At 54.4% G+C, this 14,289-nt stretch overlaps 1 protein-coding gene across 6 annotated transcripts in view; it reads left to right on the top strand.

The window, feature by feature from the left end:
* Positions 1 to 14,289, top strand: part of PITPNM2 (phosphatidylinositol transfer protein membrane associated 2) — a 120,031-nt gene that overhangs the window by 93,605 nt on the left and 12,137 nt on the right. For all 6 annotated transcript variants that reach the window (XM_023516849.1, XM_023516852.1, XM_023516850.1 and 3 more), the window contains 10 exons: positions 212 to 439; positions 4,720 to 5,031; positions 5,698 to 5,793; positions 7,609 to 7,713; positions 7,908 to 7,978; positions 10,418 to 10,665; positions 11,078 to 11,267; positions 11,383 to 11,502; positions 12,255 to 12,481; positions 12,958 to 13,136. In XM_023516849.1, coding sequence (XP_023372617.1) covers positions 212 to 439; positions 4,720 to 5,031; positions 5,698 to 5,793; positions 7,609 to 7,713; positions 7,908 to 7,978; positions 10,418 to 10,665; positions 11,078 to 11,267; positions 11,383 to 11,502; positions 12,255 to 12,481; positions 12,958 to 13,136 — 1,776 coding nt within the window. The remainder of the gene's footprint in view (positions 1 to 211; positions 440 to 4,719; positions 5,032 to 5,697; positions 5,794 to 7,608; positions 7,714 to 7,907; positions 7,979 to 10,417; positions 10,666 to 11,077; positions 11,268 to 11,382; positions 11,503 to 12,254; positions 12,482 to 12,957; positions 13,137 to 14,289) is intronic.

Here is a 14,289-nt window from a genome sequence, read left to right as displayed (position 1 = left end):
AATTGCTTGAAAAGGCAACAAAGAGAGGCATAGGCCCTGCTGCCAGGGAGCTCGAGGTCAGAACTGCCTAGGACATCGTCCTCACTCCCCATAGTGTCCCCTCGGCCTGTCAAGGTCCCGAGCCCCATGACAATGTAGGGGTGGAGGGACATGGAGCTAAGTGAGGGGCAAGGTTGAGGCAGAAATGGCCACTTAAAAGGTCTCCCCACAGACTTCATTGACATCGTCAAAGATGCCGTGCCCCCAAATGAGTATAAGACAGAGGAAGACCCCAAGCTGTTCCAGTCAACCAAGACCCAGCGAGGGCCTCTGCCTGACAACTGGATCGATGAGTACAAGAAGCAGGTCTTGCCCATCATGTGTGCCTACAAGCTCTGCAAGGTGGAGTTCCGCTATTGGGGCATGCAGTCTAAGATCGAGAGGTTCATCCATGATACCGGTGAGCACCCACCTTGCCTGGGCTGTGGCCTCCCTATCTTCTCTTGCTGTTTACCTCCTCCTCTCTCTGCATGTCTGGCTGGGATTCTGCATTTCCATTTTGTTTCTGAAAGATGACTCCAAAGCCAGTGTCTAGCTTCCCCCTGGTTTGTCCTGACTACCATGAACACTTCCTGAGTACCTTCAGGGGCCAGCTGTGTGTGTGTGTGTGTGTGTGTGTGTGTGTGTGTGTGTGTGCTGTCTGACACCCAGGCACTGCCCTGGGCAGTCCTGATCTGGTTGGTGTTTGATAACATGTAGGCTACCTCAACTGGGGCCATTGACCCCTGGAGACAGCTTCCCTGCTACTTGCCTGGCCTCTTAGCTCTTTTGGCCTTTATTTCCTCTGCCCAAGGAGGCCCAGCCCCTAGGCCTGGGGCCACGTCTCTGCCTCCTGCCGCTGGGCTGGAAGTTTCAGGGTGGAGAAAGGATGTCTCAGACATTGCAGTGTCCTTCACACCCATGTGGGCCTCGCCCAAGCAGATGGACAAACAGATGGCCTGGGGCCCAGTGAATGGTGACCTAGGCCCCCCCCAGAGCCCTCAGCTCCTGCCCATGCTGAGATTGTGGCATCAGCTCCAAGGGCCAGTTCTAGCCCCTGAGGCTCATGATCCAAGATAGGCCAGATGCCTGGTGACATTACTAGCAAAGGTGACTTAATTCTGACATCAACAGGTCTCACTGTTGTTACACTCCACACTTGTCACATTGGCTCATGATGACCATGCAGGTGGGCATTGTCATCCTGGTAGACGGGGAAGAAGCAGAGACCTAACACTGATTAGGAGCCAGACCTCCCTCCTCCCACCCCATCCTAGCACACCCCTGCCACTCTCCTCACGGGAGAGCTCCAGCTCCAGCTCATTTGACAGCTGCATTCAGTGCAGGCTTACCCTGAAGGAAGGGCCATCACACACTGAAAAGTGCTAGAGTCTGGGGTGGCTAGTGTTCTGCTTTGAGAGGCAGAGACATTATGTGACATGGCCTTGATGGTATGTGATACTGTCACCAGCTCCAGCCCTAGGGAAGTACACCCAGACACATCATTCACCACCCTTCTCAGAAGGGCTACTGCAGTGTCCCTCAGCAGCTGGGAAGTGGCAGGGAGAGAAGGAAGATGTCCCATCTGTTGGAGGGGATCCATCCCACAGTCTGTCTCTCCATCCTCAGGGAGCTCAGAAGGCTCCAAACTGGCCTCCCTATTTCCCACAGTTCACAGGCAGGACCTGCGTCCCCAGCGCTGAGGTCTTGGACAGGAGGAAAGCAGTGTCCCAGTGTGAGTCAGGCCTACCACCAGAGCCATCTACTTCTGGTCATGCCTCCGTCCTCGGTCAGGAATGACAGTTATTGCTTCCCAGGGTAAGGGAGGACAGGAGGAACATGTGGGAGGCCCCTGGCCTGCCACAGGAGCCTGAACATATCAGCCCTGGCAGCTTTTCCCTCCCTCTCTTCAAGGCTTCTCTGAGATTGGTCCACCACAGGACCCCCAGCAGATGTGCCAAAGGTGGGGCTCCTGGTTCAGGAGGCAGTGGGCTGGGTCCTTATGGATCCCCTCAGGCCTTCCCAGCCCCACACTGTAGCTGAGATCCTGGCTTCCCAGCCCCCTGAGAGTCAGTACTCCCCTCAGAAAGAAGGAATGTGGGGCTGCTGTGTGTCCAACTCTAACCGCCACATAGTACCTCTGTGACCTCTTTAAACCTTTTTCATCATCTGGAGAATGGATGTAAGAGCACCAGTCCTGTAGGGCTGTGGTGAGAGGAGACTGGGGTACGGAACTAAGGAGGGAACACGACACACAGTTGATGCTTGGTGAATACTAATGTTATCACGGGGATAACCACTGAACTCATGAAGGTGGGGCCAAGTGGCCTTGAAGAGGTGACTCCTAGGAGCTGAGACAGGTCCTAGCTGTCTTCCTTACCCTAACTGCCTGGCCCCAGATGCAGTGTTGTATCCATTTTCTCCAGCCACCTTAGGAGGAGGCATTTCCCTGTATGGGTGGGAGCAGGAATGTTGCCCTTCCTGGCAGCCCTGTAAGGCCAGGAGACAAGCCAAGAAAAGGACATGGAGGCCACCCCTGGGGCTTGAGCAGGGGACACAGGTAGTCTCCCCACTGAAGGAAGTCTCCATCTGAGAGATAGGCCTATAAGAATGAATGGACCTGGCTCAGCACCTATGGCTCAAGTAGCTAAGGCGCCAGCCACATACACCTGAGCTGGCAGGTTCGAATCCATCCCGGGCCCGCCAAACAACAGTGACGGCTGCAACCAAAAATTAGTCAGGCATTGTGACAGGTGCCTGTGGTTCCAGCTACTTGGGACGCAGAGGCAGGAGAATCGCTTGAGCCCAGAAGTTAGAGGTTGCTGAGAGCTGTGATGTCATAGCACTCTACCCAGGGTGACAGCTTGAGGCTCTATCTCGGAAAAAAAAAAAAAATGAATGGACCTTAGAAAAGAAGGCACCAAGCTATAGAGTAGGGTGGCCTGAGCCAAGCTGGAGGTGGGGAAAAAGGTGAGTGGGAGGAATAGCCCCTAGGAAAGTAGCCTGGGGACATGACATGACCTGACCACTCTGGATACCACTCAGTGTGCTCTAGGAAAGGGGAAGATGAAAGTCCTGAGACCCTGGGTGGTGCCTGTGGCTCAGTGAGTAGGGCGCTGGCCCCATATACTGAGTGTGGCAGGTTCGAACCCAGCCCTGGCCAAACTGAACTGCAACAGCAACAACAATAAAATAGCCAGGTGTTGTGGCGGCCACCTGTAGTCCCAGGTACCTGGGAGGCTGAGGCAAGAGAATTGCCTAAGCCCAAGAGCTGGAGGTTGCTATGAGCTGTGACGCCATAGCACTCTACCGAGGGCAACAAAGTGAGACTCTGTCTCTGAAAAAAAAAAGAAAAGAAAGAAAGAAAGTCCCGAGACCCAGCACCTGTGCCTCAGGAATCTGTGCCCTGGAGAAACTCTCATGCACATTCTGGAATGTTCAGAGTAACAGGTTTATAAAAGCTGGAAAAACTATGCAAATGAGCCAAAGTCCTCTTGACAGAAAAAGGAATACATGAAATGAGGCATTTCAAACACATAAATACCACACAGCAGCAAGCTTGTGATGAACTGGAGACCCCTACATATACTATGGATAAAACTATCCCCAGAGAAGCAAGTGGCAAAAAAATACGCTGTGACACATATATGAGAATTTCACCAACAGCCAGACAAGCTCGAAGCATAGTGTAGAGAAACACATCTGTGCACTGAAACCAGAAAGCAAAGCAAATGACAAACAAAATTCGGGACAGACTCTCACTGGGATGGGTGTATGGAGAGTCCCTGTCGCTGGTGATGTCTGTCCCTTCTCCAGGTGGTGTGGAATGGATGTTTTATTTCTAATGATTTTTATAAACAGCTTTATGCAGGCAGAGTTTGACACAGCATACAATTCACCCACTGTAGGAGAGCAGTGGGGTGAGCCTTAGTAATATTCCCAACTGAGCACCAAGCTCCAAAGCATTTCATTACCCCAGAGGGTCCCCTGTTCCCATTCAAGGTCATCCCCACCTCTACCCTGGCCCAAGGCAACCCCCAGTCTGTATTCTATCTCTGTAGTTCTTTTATTATTCTTTATACCTTTAAAGTATATTATTTTACCTTATTTTACATCTTTTTTTTTTATTATTTTGAGACAGAGTCTCACTCTGTCACCCAGGCTAGAGTGCCATGGCTTAAGCCTAGCTCATAGCAATCTTTAACTCCTGGACTAAAGCAATCCTCTTGCCCGGGCCTCCTGAGTAGCTGGGACTACAGTTGCCTGCTATAATGCTTGGCTAATTTTTTTTTTTTATTCTTAGTAGAGATGGGGTTTTGCTTTTGTTTATGCTGGTCTACAACTCCTGAGTTCAAGAGATCCTCCCATCTCGGCCTCCAGAGTGCTAGGATTATAAGCATGAACCACTGGTTAGAACTTGAACTTGATTTTCCATAGGAAATTCAACAGGAAAAGTAAACCAGACACTAAGACAGGAGACCCCACTTGTCTTGCTCCCCATCCCCTAGGGCAGCAAACCAGCCACACTGCTTTAGAAGGCCCCAGCCCCTCCACCCTCATTATATAAGCACTGTGAGCTTGTGAGGCTATCTGTGAGCCAGTCCACTCATTGTACAAATGGGAAAACTGAGGCACAGACAGGCAGTGGCTTGTGCCTGACCTGACCACCCTCCCCTCCCCCCTGTCTCTCCTGGGGTGCAGGCCTGCGGAGGGTGATGGTGCGGGCCCACCGGCAGGCCTGGTGCTGGCAGGACGAGTGGTATGGGCTGAGCATGGAGAACATCCGGGAACTGGAGAAGGAGGCACAGCTCATGCTGTCCCGCAAGATGGCCCAGTTCAACGAGGAAGGCACCGGGGCTGCTGAGCTTGCTAAGGATGAGGAGGACACCCAGGACCAGACCTCCAGAGAGCCCCCTGAGCCCACCAGCAGCAATGGAGAGCCCCTGGTGGGACGGGGCCTAAAGAAACAGTGGTCCACATCCTCTAAATCGTCACGATCGTCCAAGCGAGGAGGTGAGCTCCAGCACCCCTGGCCCCACATAGGGACCCTGCCCTCAAGGCAGCACCCTCTCAGCTCATGGGAAGTGAGAGCCTGGACTGCCTCTCCCCCAGCAGGCTCCCAGGGAAGCAGATTGAGGTGGGCTCCCCTCAGCATTCCCAACGGAAAGCCTGCAAGGCTTCAGGTCCTGAGAAAAAGAACAAGCAGCACAGGTGGAGCCAGGCATGCCCCCTGTAAGCCTAACTGTGCCCAAAAGCAGGGCTGGCCCTGGGCTGATGGATGTGGATGTTGATGCTTGGTGCCTGTGTTTCACCCATCTCCTGCCACTGCCTGAATTTCAGGAGTTTGCTCATGGTTAGACTCAGGTTGAGGCGGACCCAGACCCATCTGATTGTTATGTCCTGGGTTCATGCCCCATACGCTTCTACCCTTAAGTGCTCCTGGGATACTCCTGCCTTGTAGCAGGTGGGCAGAGGGGGAATCATTTGGAACAGTCCAGGAGCTGCCACTGAGATGTGCCCAAGCACCCCTACCCCTTATTTCTCCTCTTTGTTCCCTTCTAAATGCTCCCAGCCCCCTTGGCAGCCTCAGACAATGCCCATCTAGGCCTGCAGTTGCCCTGCCTGCCTTCTGCCAGCTCAGGGAAGCTTGCAGGTTCAGTCTGGGGTTCTGTCTTGCAGCCAGCCCTTCCCGCCACAGCATCTCGGAGTGGAGGATGCAGAGCATCGCCAGGGACTCAGATGAGAGCTCAGATGACGAGTTCTTCGATGCGCACGGTAGACAGGCAGTGCCCTGCAGCCCCTGGGGCTTTCCTGGGTGAAGTGTGGAGGAGTCTGAAAGGGCTTAGGGTGGGAGTGGACTGGTGTGGGAATTGCCTGTTGCTATACTCTACCTCTCCCCTGTGCCTGTACTATCCCAGGTAGACAATGTGGTATTTGGGGGCATAGATAATGAGAGGATGTCACCAGAAAGCCCTTTTGGTCCCCTCAAGCCTGGGGTCCCAGGGTCCCAGGATCCCCGAACCTGATTCCAAGATATGCAGGGGGCCTGGCAGGTGAAGACTGCTTGCTTGAAACCCTCCCCCAAAAGTACATGTAATCAGACTGTGGCTTTATTCCATATGTGAATTTATTTTTGTAAGAAGTATAGCTCATAATTTTCTAACTTTTTGTATATTCCTTATTTTTTTCATGAATATATTACTACCACATCTAAAGTAGACACTTCAGAAAATGCAATAAGCAGAAAATATTTGAAGTGCCCTTTTCCCCTCTAGTCCCAAAGTAAGCACAGCACAGTACGTCACCGGCATGTCACCTCTGCTAAGAAGATGGAAGTGCGAAGCACTCCGTCACTTGATGCCCTGGCTGCTCCTCTCAAGAAGGTCAGAGGGGCTGGCAGGCAGGCTCAAGGGACAAGTCCCTCTGCAGGCTAGTGGCTGAACTGGCCCCAGAGTTCACAGGGCAGGGCAGGCAGAGCAGAGGCTTAGATGGGGATGGGGGCTTGCCCACAGGCCACATAGCAGGGCATGACCAGGGTCACATCTTATGCCTCCTCCCTGGTTTGGAGGAGCTAAAGAGCCACATAAGTCTTGGTTAATAGGCCTCTGGCCCTAGAAGGAATGAACTTGGGGAGTTAGCAACCAGCAAATGGAGGTGCCTAGTTTGGCCCTGGGGCTGGAGGACCCCAAACAAGAGGCAGGTGGTCCCTGAGCTGGCCTCTGCACCAGGGATCTCACCGAGGGTGGAGAATGGGCATCTTGGCATCTCACCCCTCCCAGTTGGCTCTTTGTCCCTGACAAAGAAAATGCACTTCTAATGTAGAAAAGGCTGTGCAGCAGGAGAGGCCACCTTGTGACTGGAGGAGGGTCTATGTATACCAGAGCTCAGACAGCAGCCTCAGACTGGATGTTCTTGGGCAGAAGTTCTCAGAAAAGCGGATGCAGGGCTCATGGCAGCACTTCTCACCATGCTGTAGAGTAGTGTGCAGGTATTAAAAATGGTCAGAAACATTGGCTGATGTGTGGGTAAACAGAAGTGGAATATGGTGCTGCCATATAAAGGAACAAAGCCCTGACCCCTGCTGTGGGGTGGACAAACCTTGAAAACACTCTGCGGAGTGAAAGAAACCAGACACAGAAGGCCACATAGTGTATGATTTCATTTGTGGGAAATGTCCAGAATAGGTAAATCCACAGAGACGGAAAGTAGATTGATTAGAGGTGGCCAAAGAGAAGAGGACTGACCACTTGTGGGCACAGGGTTTCCATTTGGAGATAATGAGAATGTTCTGGAATTAGATGGTGGTGATGGTTGCACAGCTTTGTGAATCATGAACATACTAAATGACAGTTTAAAATGGTTTAAATGGTAAATTCTGTTATGTGAATGTTACCACAGTTTTTAAAAAACATGACCAGGAAGCAGCCCATTGCTCTTTGGGGTATGGCCATGCTGTTTCCCATTGAGGAAGGGCCGGAGCAGAGCCATGTGTGCGTGGAGGGTACCTGGGCTTCCCCACCCCCGGAAGCCAGCCTAGCCCCTTCGTACTCCATTCCCAGTCCTGTTGAAATTCCCTTCTCTCTTCTATAGAAGACCTGTCTGACCAGGAGGAAATGTTCCCCAAAGACATCACCAAGTGGAGCTCCAATGACCTCATGGACAAAATTGAGAGCCCAGAGCCAGAGGATGCACAGGGTACTCTGTGGGGGAGGCTGTGGAGGAAGGTACATCTTCCCTGGGGAGGGTGGCTGTGGGGCTGAGCCCTCTGCTTTCTGACTCAGCCCCTGCACAGTGCTGGGCATCCGGAGGTCACGGTAATAGCTTCATCCAGCTGGCCCCGCTGGGCTGCCTGGCACCCCTAGGCTAACAGCACATCTTCTACGTTGCAGGTGGTTTGTACCACCAGAGCGCCCCTGAGTTCAGGGTGGCCTCCAGTGTGGAGCAGCTGAACATCATTGAGGTAGGTGTCTGGGACAGGGGCAGGACTCAGAGGAACGGGCCCATGGGACTATAGAGGGAAAACGCTGTACTGGCCTCCATGCTTGGCCTGGGTGTCAACTAGGGGAAAGGCCTGGGCCACCTTTACTTTTCACCCTGCTGGGAGGGTGCCTTCCACTGTCTCTCACTCTACAAGAATCCAGGACTACAGATAGCCCCCAATGAAGATCTTGATCAAGCTCCATCCATGGGAAAGTAAAGTGAGAAACTTGTAAATTCCAGATCAAAAATAAGATCTTCAACTTGAACCCAGCCTGTCTCCTGTCCCTGAAGATAAAAACAAAGAAGGGGAGGAATCGAAAACCGTCTAGGCAGAAGTGATGTGTCTGTGGCCAGTGCAGTGGCCTCGTGAGGGGCGGGTAGAGCTCAGTGTGCCTAATAAAGCTGCCTTGGTAGAGCTTCTGTGTCCGCTTTGGGGGTTCTTTGCTAGAGTTCGCGCCCCCTCCTCCTCCACCTGTGGGCGGCAGTCAGAGCTGTTTGCACAGGGCAGGAGCCCAGCCAAACCAGGCTGTCCCACTCAGTCATCACGATGCTCTGGCCTCAGGCTGCTTAAGGTAGAGATAGCACCTCCAATGAGGGGACCCCCTGGGGAGTCTGGGCTCTGGAGGTGGTATATCCATACCCCTCCCACTCCTGGGGGTTTCTGCTTTGAGGTCCGAGGTCAAAGTGGGCTTTTCTAGAAGGAATAATGGCACAAGGGGAGTTGATTTCCAATTCCTGCTTAATGGCAGATAATGCAAACATAGCCCCCCCCCCCCATGACGCACACAGCTCTGATGGCCACCCAGGGGAGGGGCAGAAGGGGCTGGGGCTCTAGATCTGCTTTGGGATGTGCATTTGGAACCCAGCATGTTTTGGGGAGCTGCTGTCCAAAGCCAGATCCTTCTGCTATAAGAGCCCCCAAACCGGAGCCCCCTCTCCTGGCCTTGTGGAGACACTGACCCAGGGGTGCCCTGGCTCAGAGCCGACCTCCATAACCCCCATGGGGTGCCCTAGAGAGGGCAAGTTGAATGTGAGGGACCCTGTGGTAGTTTCTGACCTGTCTTCAGACAGGCACATGCAGGACTCTCTCAGCTCAGCCCCCATTGCCTGGCCCTGCCTAGCCTCAGGGAACTAAGTCCTGCCATCAAACAGTTCTTCCACCAGCCCAATGCACCAATGGCTGTTCCATCCTTGCCTGTGGTTCCAGAGAGCTGGTGGCCCCACACTGCTCTGGGCCATGAGTTTGTTCTGCCCAGGCTGGTTAGGGGTGGGCAGTCCATATGTGGGGACAGGTGTCAGTCCTGCCCAGACCCTGAGGTAGGGGGAGAGAGAAGGTATCCCCTCCTGGAATGATGGCTGCCCAGCCTTCATCCTTCAGGCCCAGCACTGCCCACCAGGTATCCCCCCTCACTCACCCAGAGCTCACCCTGCCATTAGCTCCTAGTCTAGCCCATCCCCTTGACCTTCCTGGCCCAGTCCCAGCCATGTCTGCCCCTCTCAGCCTTTGCATTGGCATCTGGGTCCTGCTGCTGCCCCATCTGATGGACCCACTCAGATTTAGCTGTCTCTATCACAGGTCTTCTCAATGGTTTTAGCCCCTTGGTCTGTCTCCCTAGGTCCTTAGGGACAGGACCCTCCCTTCAGCTTCTTCCCTACCACCCACCCTCCCAGACTTAACATAGTGCAGTGAGTACAAGCCAGTAGCCCCTCTTGGGCCCCAGTATCCCACCAGTCATATGCCAGAAACTCAGGGTGAGGGAGGCCCCTGGGGGCAAGGTTCTGTCCCACTTGACACCTCCACGCTATGATGTTAGACACATCCCTGTGCCTGCAGAAGGTCTGTACCCCATGCACAGGCATGCAAGTTGAGGATTTCGCTCTGACCTCATAAGCAGGCCTGGCCAGTAGGAAGGAATGTCAGGGCTGGGACCCTATGTAGATGGGGTGAGAGTCAGGGCTGCCCCTGAGGGGCCAGGGTCTCTGCCTGCCTGGGCTGTGGTTGCCCTGACCCAAGCCATTCTCAAGTGACCCCTGTGACTTTCAACTGCCAATAGCTCTGTCTGCTCAGGCAGACAGGTACACGGAGGGCCTCCCCTCAAGCCAGGAGCTGGGAAAATCACTGCCTGGGCTCCCCAAAAGAAAGTGAGCTCCTCACATGCCCTAGTGATGTTGGCAGATAGGAGCAGGGCTGCAGGGGACAACCTCACCTCCCTGGCTCCTTCCCAGGCTCTGGTCCCCACAGGGGTCCCAAGTAAGGGATTTAGGAAGGAAAACACCAGGTCCCCTAGCTGGAGCCGTGTAACAGAAATCAGGCTTCTAAGAGGGAGCATTTGGCTGAAACCAGCCTCTATAGGGTGATAGGGGCACTCATCAAGGAACTGAGTCCCAAGGAGTTGACACCCACCTCCCATCCATGCAGGATGAGGTCAGCCAGCCACTGGCCCCACCACCCTCCAAGATCCACGTGCTGTTGTTGGTGCTGCATGGAGGCACCATCCTGGACACGGGCACCGGGGACGCCAGCTCCAAGCAGGGTGATGCCAACACCATCGCCAGTGTGTTTGACACAGTCATGCGCGTGCACTACCCAAGCGCCCTGGGCCACCTCGCCATCCGCCTGGTGCCCTGCCCGCCTGTCTGCTCCGACGCTTTCGCCCTGGTCTCCAAGTGAGTAGCATCTGCTCACCAGCATCCCCTTGCCCACTGCCTTTTGCTGATCAGGGAGGCAGGCGGGGAGTGCAGCATGTACTGCCCCCAACCCACCCCGGAGCCTCAGACGCCTTATCTAGTGTCGGGACCACATTTCATCCCAATGCCCAGATCTGCCATCTGGGCCCCTCTGCCTGAAGGCAGCAAAACATAAACAGGCTGGGCTTAGAGTCAGGGAAGGGCTGAAGTCCCTGAAGGAGCTTCACCTTCCAAACCTATAACCTGACCTGCCTCCAATATATAGGGTTTTACTTATTAGCAAGTATCCCCATGGGTGTTTATGAGCCAGTGGCTGAGACTTGGGTTGGGGAGGGACACTCTGTGGGCCAAACTGAGGCTGCCACCTGCTCACAATCTCCTGTTCTTCCAGCCTCAGCCCCTATAGCCATGATGAAGGCTGTTTGTCCAATAGTCAGGACCACATCCCCCTGGCTGCCCTGCCCTTGCTGGCCACCTCCTCACCCCAGTACCAGGAGGTGGTTGCCACAGTGATTCAACGGGCCAACCTTGCCTATGGGGACTTCATCAAGTCCCAAGAGGGCGTGACCTTCAATGGGCAGGTGAGTCCTGGGATGGGAGAGGGGGATGACGCCACAGAGCAGCCCGAGTGGGAGGGTGATGGCTTCCCCAGCCCAGAGCAGGGTCACTCAGGCCTCTGGGCCCCTCCTGCACTAGGTCTGCCTGATTGGGGACTGTGTCGGGGGCATCCTGGCATTCGATGCCTTGTGCTACAGCAGCCAGCCTGTGTCTGAGAGTCAGAGCAGCAGCCGCCGGGGCAGCGTGGTCAGTGTGCAGGTACTGGAGCAGGAACCCAAACATCCACTGAGTGCTGTAGCCTCCCACATGTTCCGTGGAGGGAGGGTCCTCCCACATGTTCCGTGGGTCACTGCCCCACCCACTGAGCAGAGCACCAGCAGATACTTCCTCTGCCCAGCCAAGTTCTACTGATTGGTTCAACAAACATTTATAGAGCCCCCAAGCCCCAGCTCTTCAGGGGCTCAGCTCCAAGGCAGCAGGCATGGAGGGTCAAGGGCACTTTAGGAGAGCTGAGGAAGCCCAATGTGTTCTAGCTGAGGGGTCAGGAAGCTATAGGTTTTCTCAGAACCCTATTCCCCTCAGCTCCCCCAAAGAAGATAGAAGGGCAGAGGTTACTAGTACAGGTACCCAGATGTGGCAGGACAGGTGCAAGGGGCAGGGGAACAGCTGCTGCAGGGTCAAGCCTAGGAGTGTATTTGGCTTCACCAGCCATAAAACCAGGGTCGGCCCCATGGGTGATGAGGTCTGGTCTTGGGAGTGGGGATGGACAGGGAGGGAAAACCCAAGGTCTCTCTGCTATAAAGTGCCAGACAGCCTATGGGGAATTGCCTAGGTCCAGGGTGGCCAGTGGTTTGGGGGATCTGGGGAAGGAACATGGGCTCTCCCCTCTTGTTTGGGCAAGAGGCCCCCTGAGCAATGGCAGGCTAGAGGGAGGAGGCCGCTTTCCAAACTCTGAAGAAGGGGCCAAGCCAGCAGCCACCTGGCAGTGAGCCTCCATGGGGCCATTCCAGGACACTGACCTGCTGTCCCCGGGCACCCTGGTGAGCACAGCACACTGCTCTGGCAGTGGCAATGGCGGCTCCAACCTGGAGAGCAGTCGGCACCTGAGCCGGAGCAACATCGACATCCCCCTCGGCAATGGCACCGAGGACCCCAAAAGGCAGCTGCCTCGAAAGAGGAGTGACTCATCCACCTACGAGCTGGACACCATTCAGCAGCACCAGGCCTTCCTGTCCAGGTGGGTGGGGCCAACAGTGGGGGCGGGGGACAGAGACTTCAAGAGGGAGGGACAGTGCCTGTGCCTGTCACCAGCATAAGGCCTGCTTGGGAGGCTTCCCTCATCTGCATCCTGGGATCCCCACCTGGGGCCAGGAGCAGGTGGCTTATCAGGTGCTTTTGTCCTGTACATACTCTCCAGAGGCTGGAGAGGACAGCTTGTCCTAAAGTGGGGAGGGGTATTCCAGAATTGGGGTAGAACTGACCAAGGGCAGCATGTTCTCAGTCAGGGCTGTCCCCTAACAAGTTGGGACCTACTGACACCAGAAGTCAATCAGCAGATGCTGGGCAGCTATACCGATGGGCCAGCACAGGATCAGGTTCCATTCGGGTCTCTTGACCCTGCAGGGACATCAGATATAACCCCTCCCCCACAAAGCTGAGGGCAGGGCAGCCCTAAGAAGGGCTGGGAGTGAACTTGTGCACCCCCCACTTCAGCCTCCATGCCAGTGTGCTGAGGACCGAGCCCCACGCCTACCGCTCCGGCAGCTCCACCATGCTGGATGGCACAGGGGCCCCAGGCAGGTTTGACTTTGAGATCACCGACCTCTTCCTCTTCGGGTGCCCTCTGGGGCTGGTCCTGGCCTTGAGGAAGACTGTCATCCCAGCCCTGGATGGTGAGAGCCCTGTGGGGTGGGACTGGGGGTATGTGAGCTGGGCAGGAAGTCCCAGTAGCCCCCTATCATGAGCCCGTGTCCACATCCTGGGTGTGTTCTGTCTGCCCTCCCCTCCAAGGGTTCACTGCTGACCTTTCCTGTTCCAGTGGCTTAGTCACTGTCCTACCCCTAAACACCTGCTGTTTGATTTCATCTCTATGGTGCCCTTGGGAGCCAAGGGCCATTCTACAGACATGGGTGCTGCAGTTGAGGAGAGAAGGCACCATCCCAAGGTCAGATGGGGACAAAATCAGTGTTCCAGATCCAAGGTCCTCCCACAGGGGAGAAATACAAAGCTATCACCCCCCACAAGCCTCCTGGTGCAATGGCTCCTAGCCCTGGAGGGGTCACCTCAACACAGGGAGGCTGGTGGGCTGAGAATCCCATCAGAGCAGCAGACCCTGCCCTGTGCCTCCACAGATCAGCAACTGCAGCTTCAGGGAGCCATATAGCCTCAGAGTAGCCACGCAGGACCCATGTTGCATCCCCTCACAACAGAGGGGGAAACTGAGGCTGAGAGAGGTTTAGACACCTGCCAAGTACAAGGTTAAAAGCGCAGATCCTGGCTCGGCACCTGTGGCTCAAGCTGCTAAGGCGCCAGCCACATACAACTGAGCTAGTGGGTTTGAATCCAGCCCAGGCCTGCCAAACAACAATGATGGCTGCAACCAAAAAATTCCATGGTATATGTATACCATGGAATATTACTCAGCCATTAAAAAAACTGGAGATTTTATAGCATTTGTGCTAACCTGGAAGGAGGTGGAACACATTATTCTTAGTGAAGCATCACAGGAATGAAGAGATATGAATCCTATGTATTCAATTTTGAGATGAGGACAATTAATGACAATTAATGACACAATGGGGTATGAGGGAAGGGGAGACCAGACAGAGAAGGAGGGAGAGGGTGAGGGAAAGGAAAAGAAGAAAAAAAGAAAGAAAGAAAGATAAGAAAATAGTGACTAATTCTCACATAAATTGGGTTTAATTTTGACCAAAGTATATTACTTAAACATTAATTTTTTTGGCTTGGCACCTGTGGCTCAAGTGGCTAAGGCGCCAGCCACATACACCTAAGGTGGCGGGTTCGAATCCAGCCCGGGCCCGCCAA

This window comes from Otolemur garnettii, unplaced genomic scaffold, assembly GCF_000181295.1.
Source record: "Otolemur garnettii isolate 467f Iridium unplaced genomic scaffold, OtoGar3 scaffold00099, whole genome shotgun sequence".
Classification (NCBI taxonomy): domain Eukaryota; kingdom Metazoa; phylum Chordata; class Mammalia; order Primates; family Galagidae; genus Otolemur; species Otolemur garnettii.
Note: the sequence above shows the minus strand (reverse complement) of the source record. Positions and strands in the feature narration are given on the sequence as shown.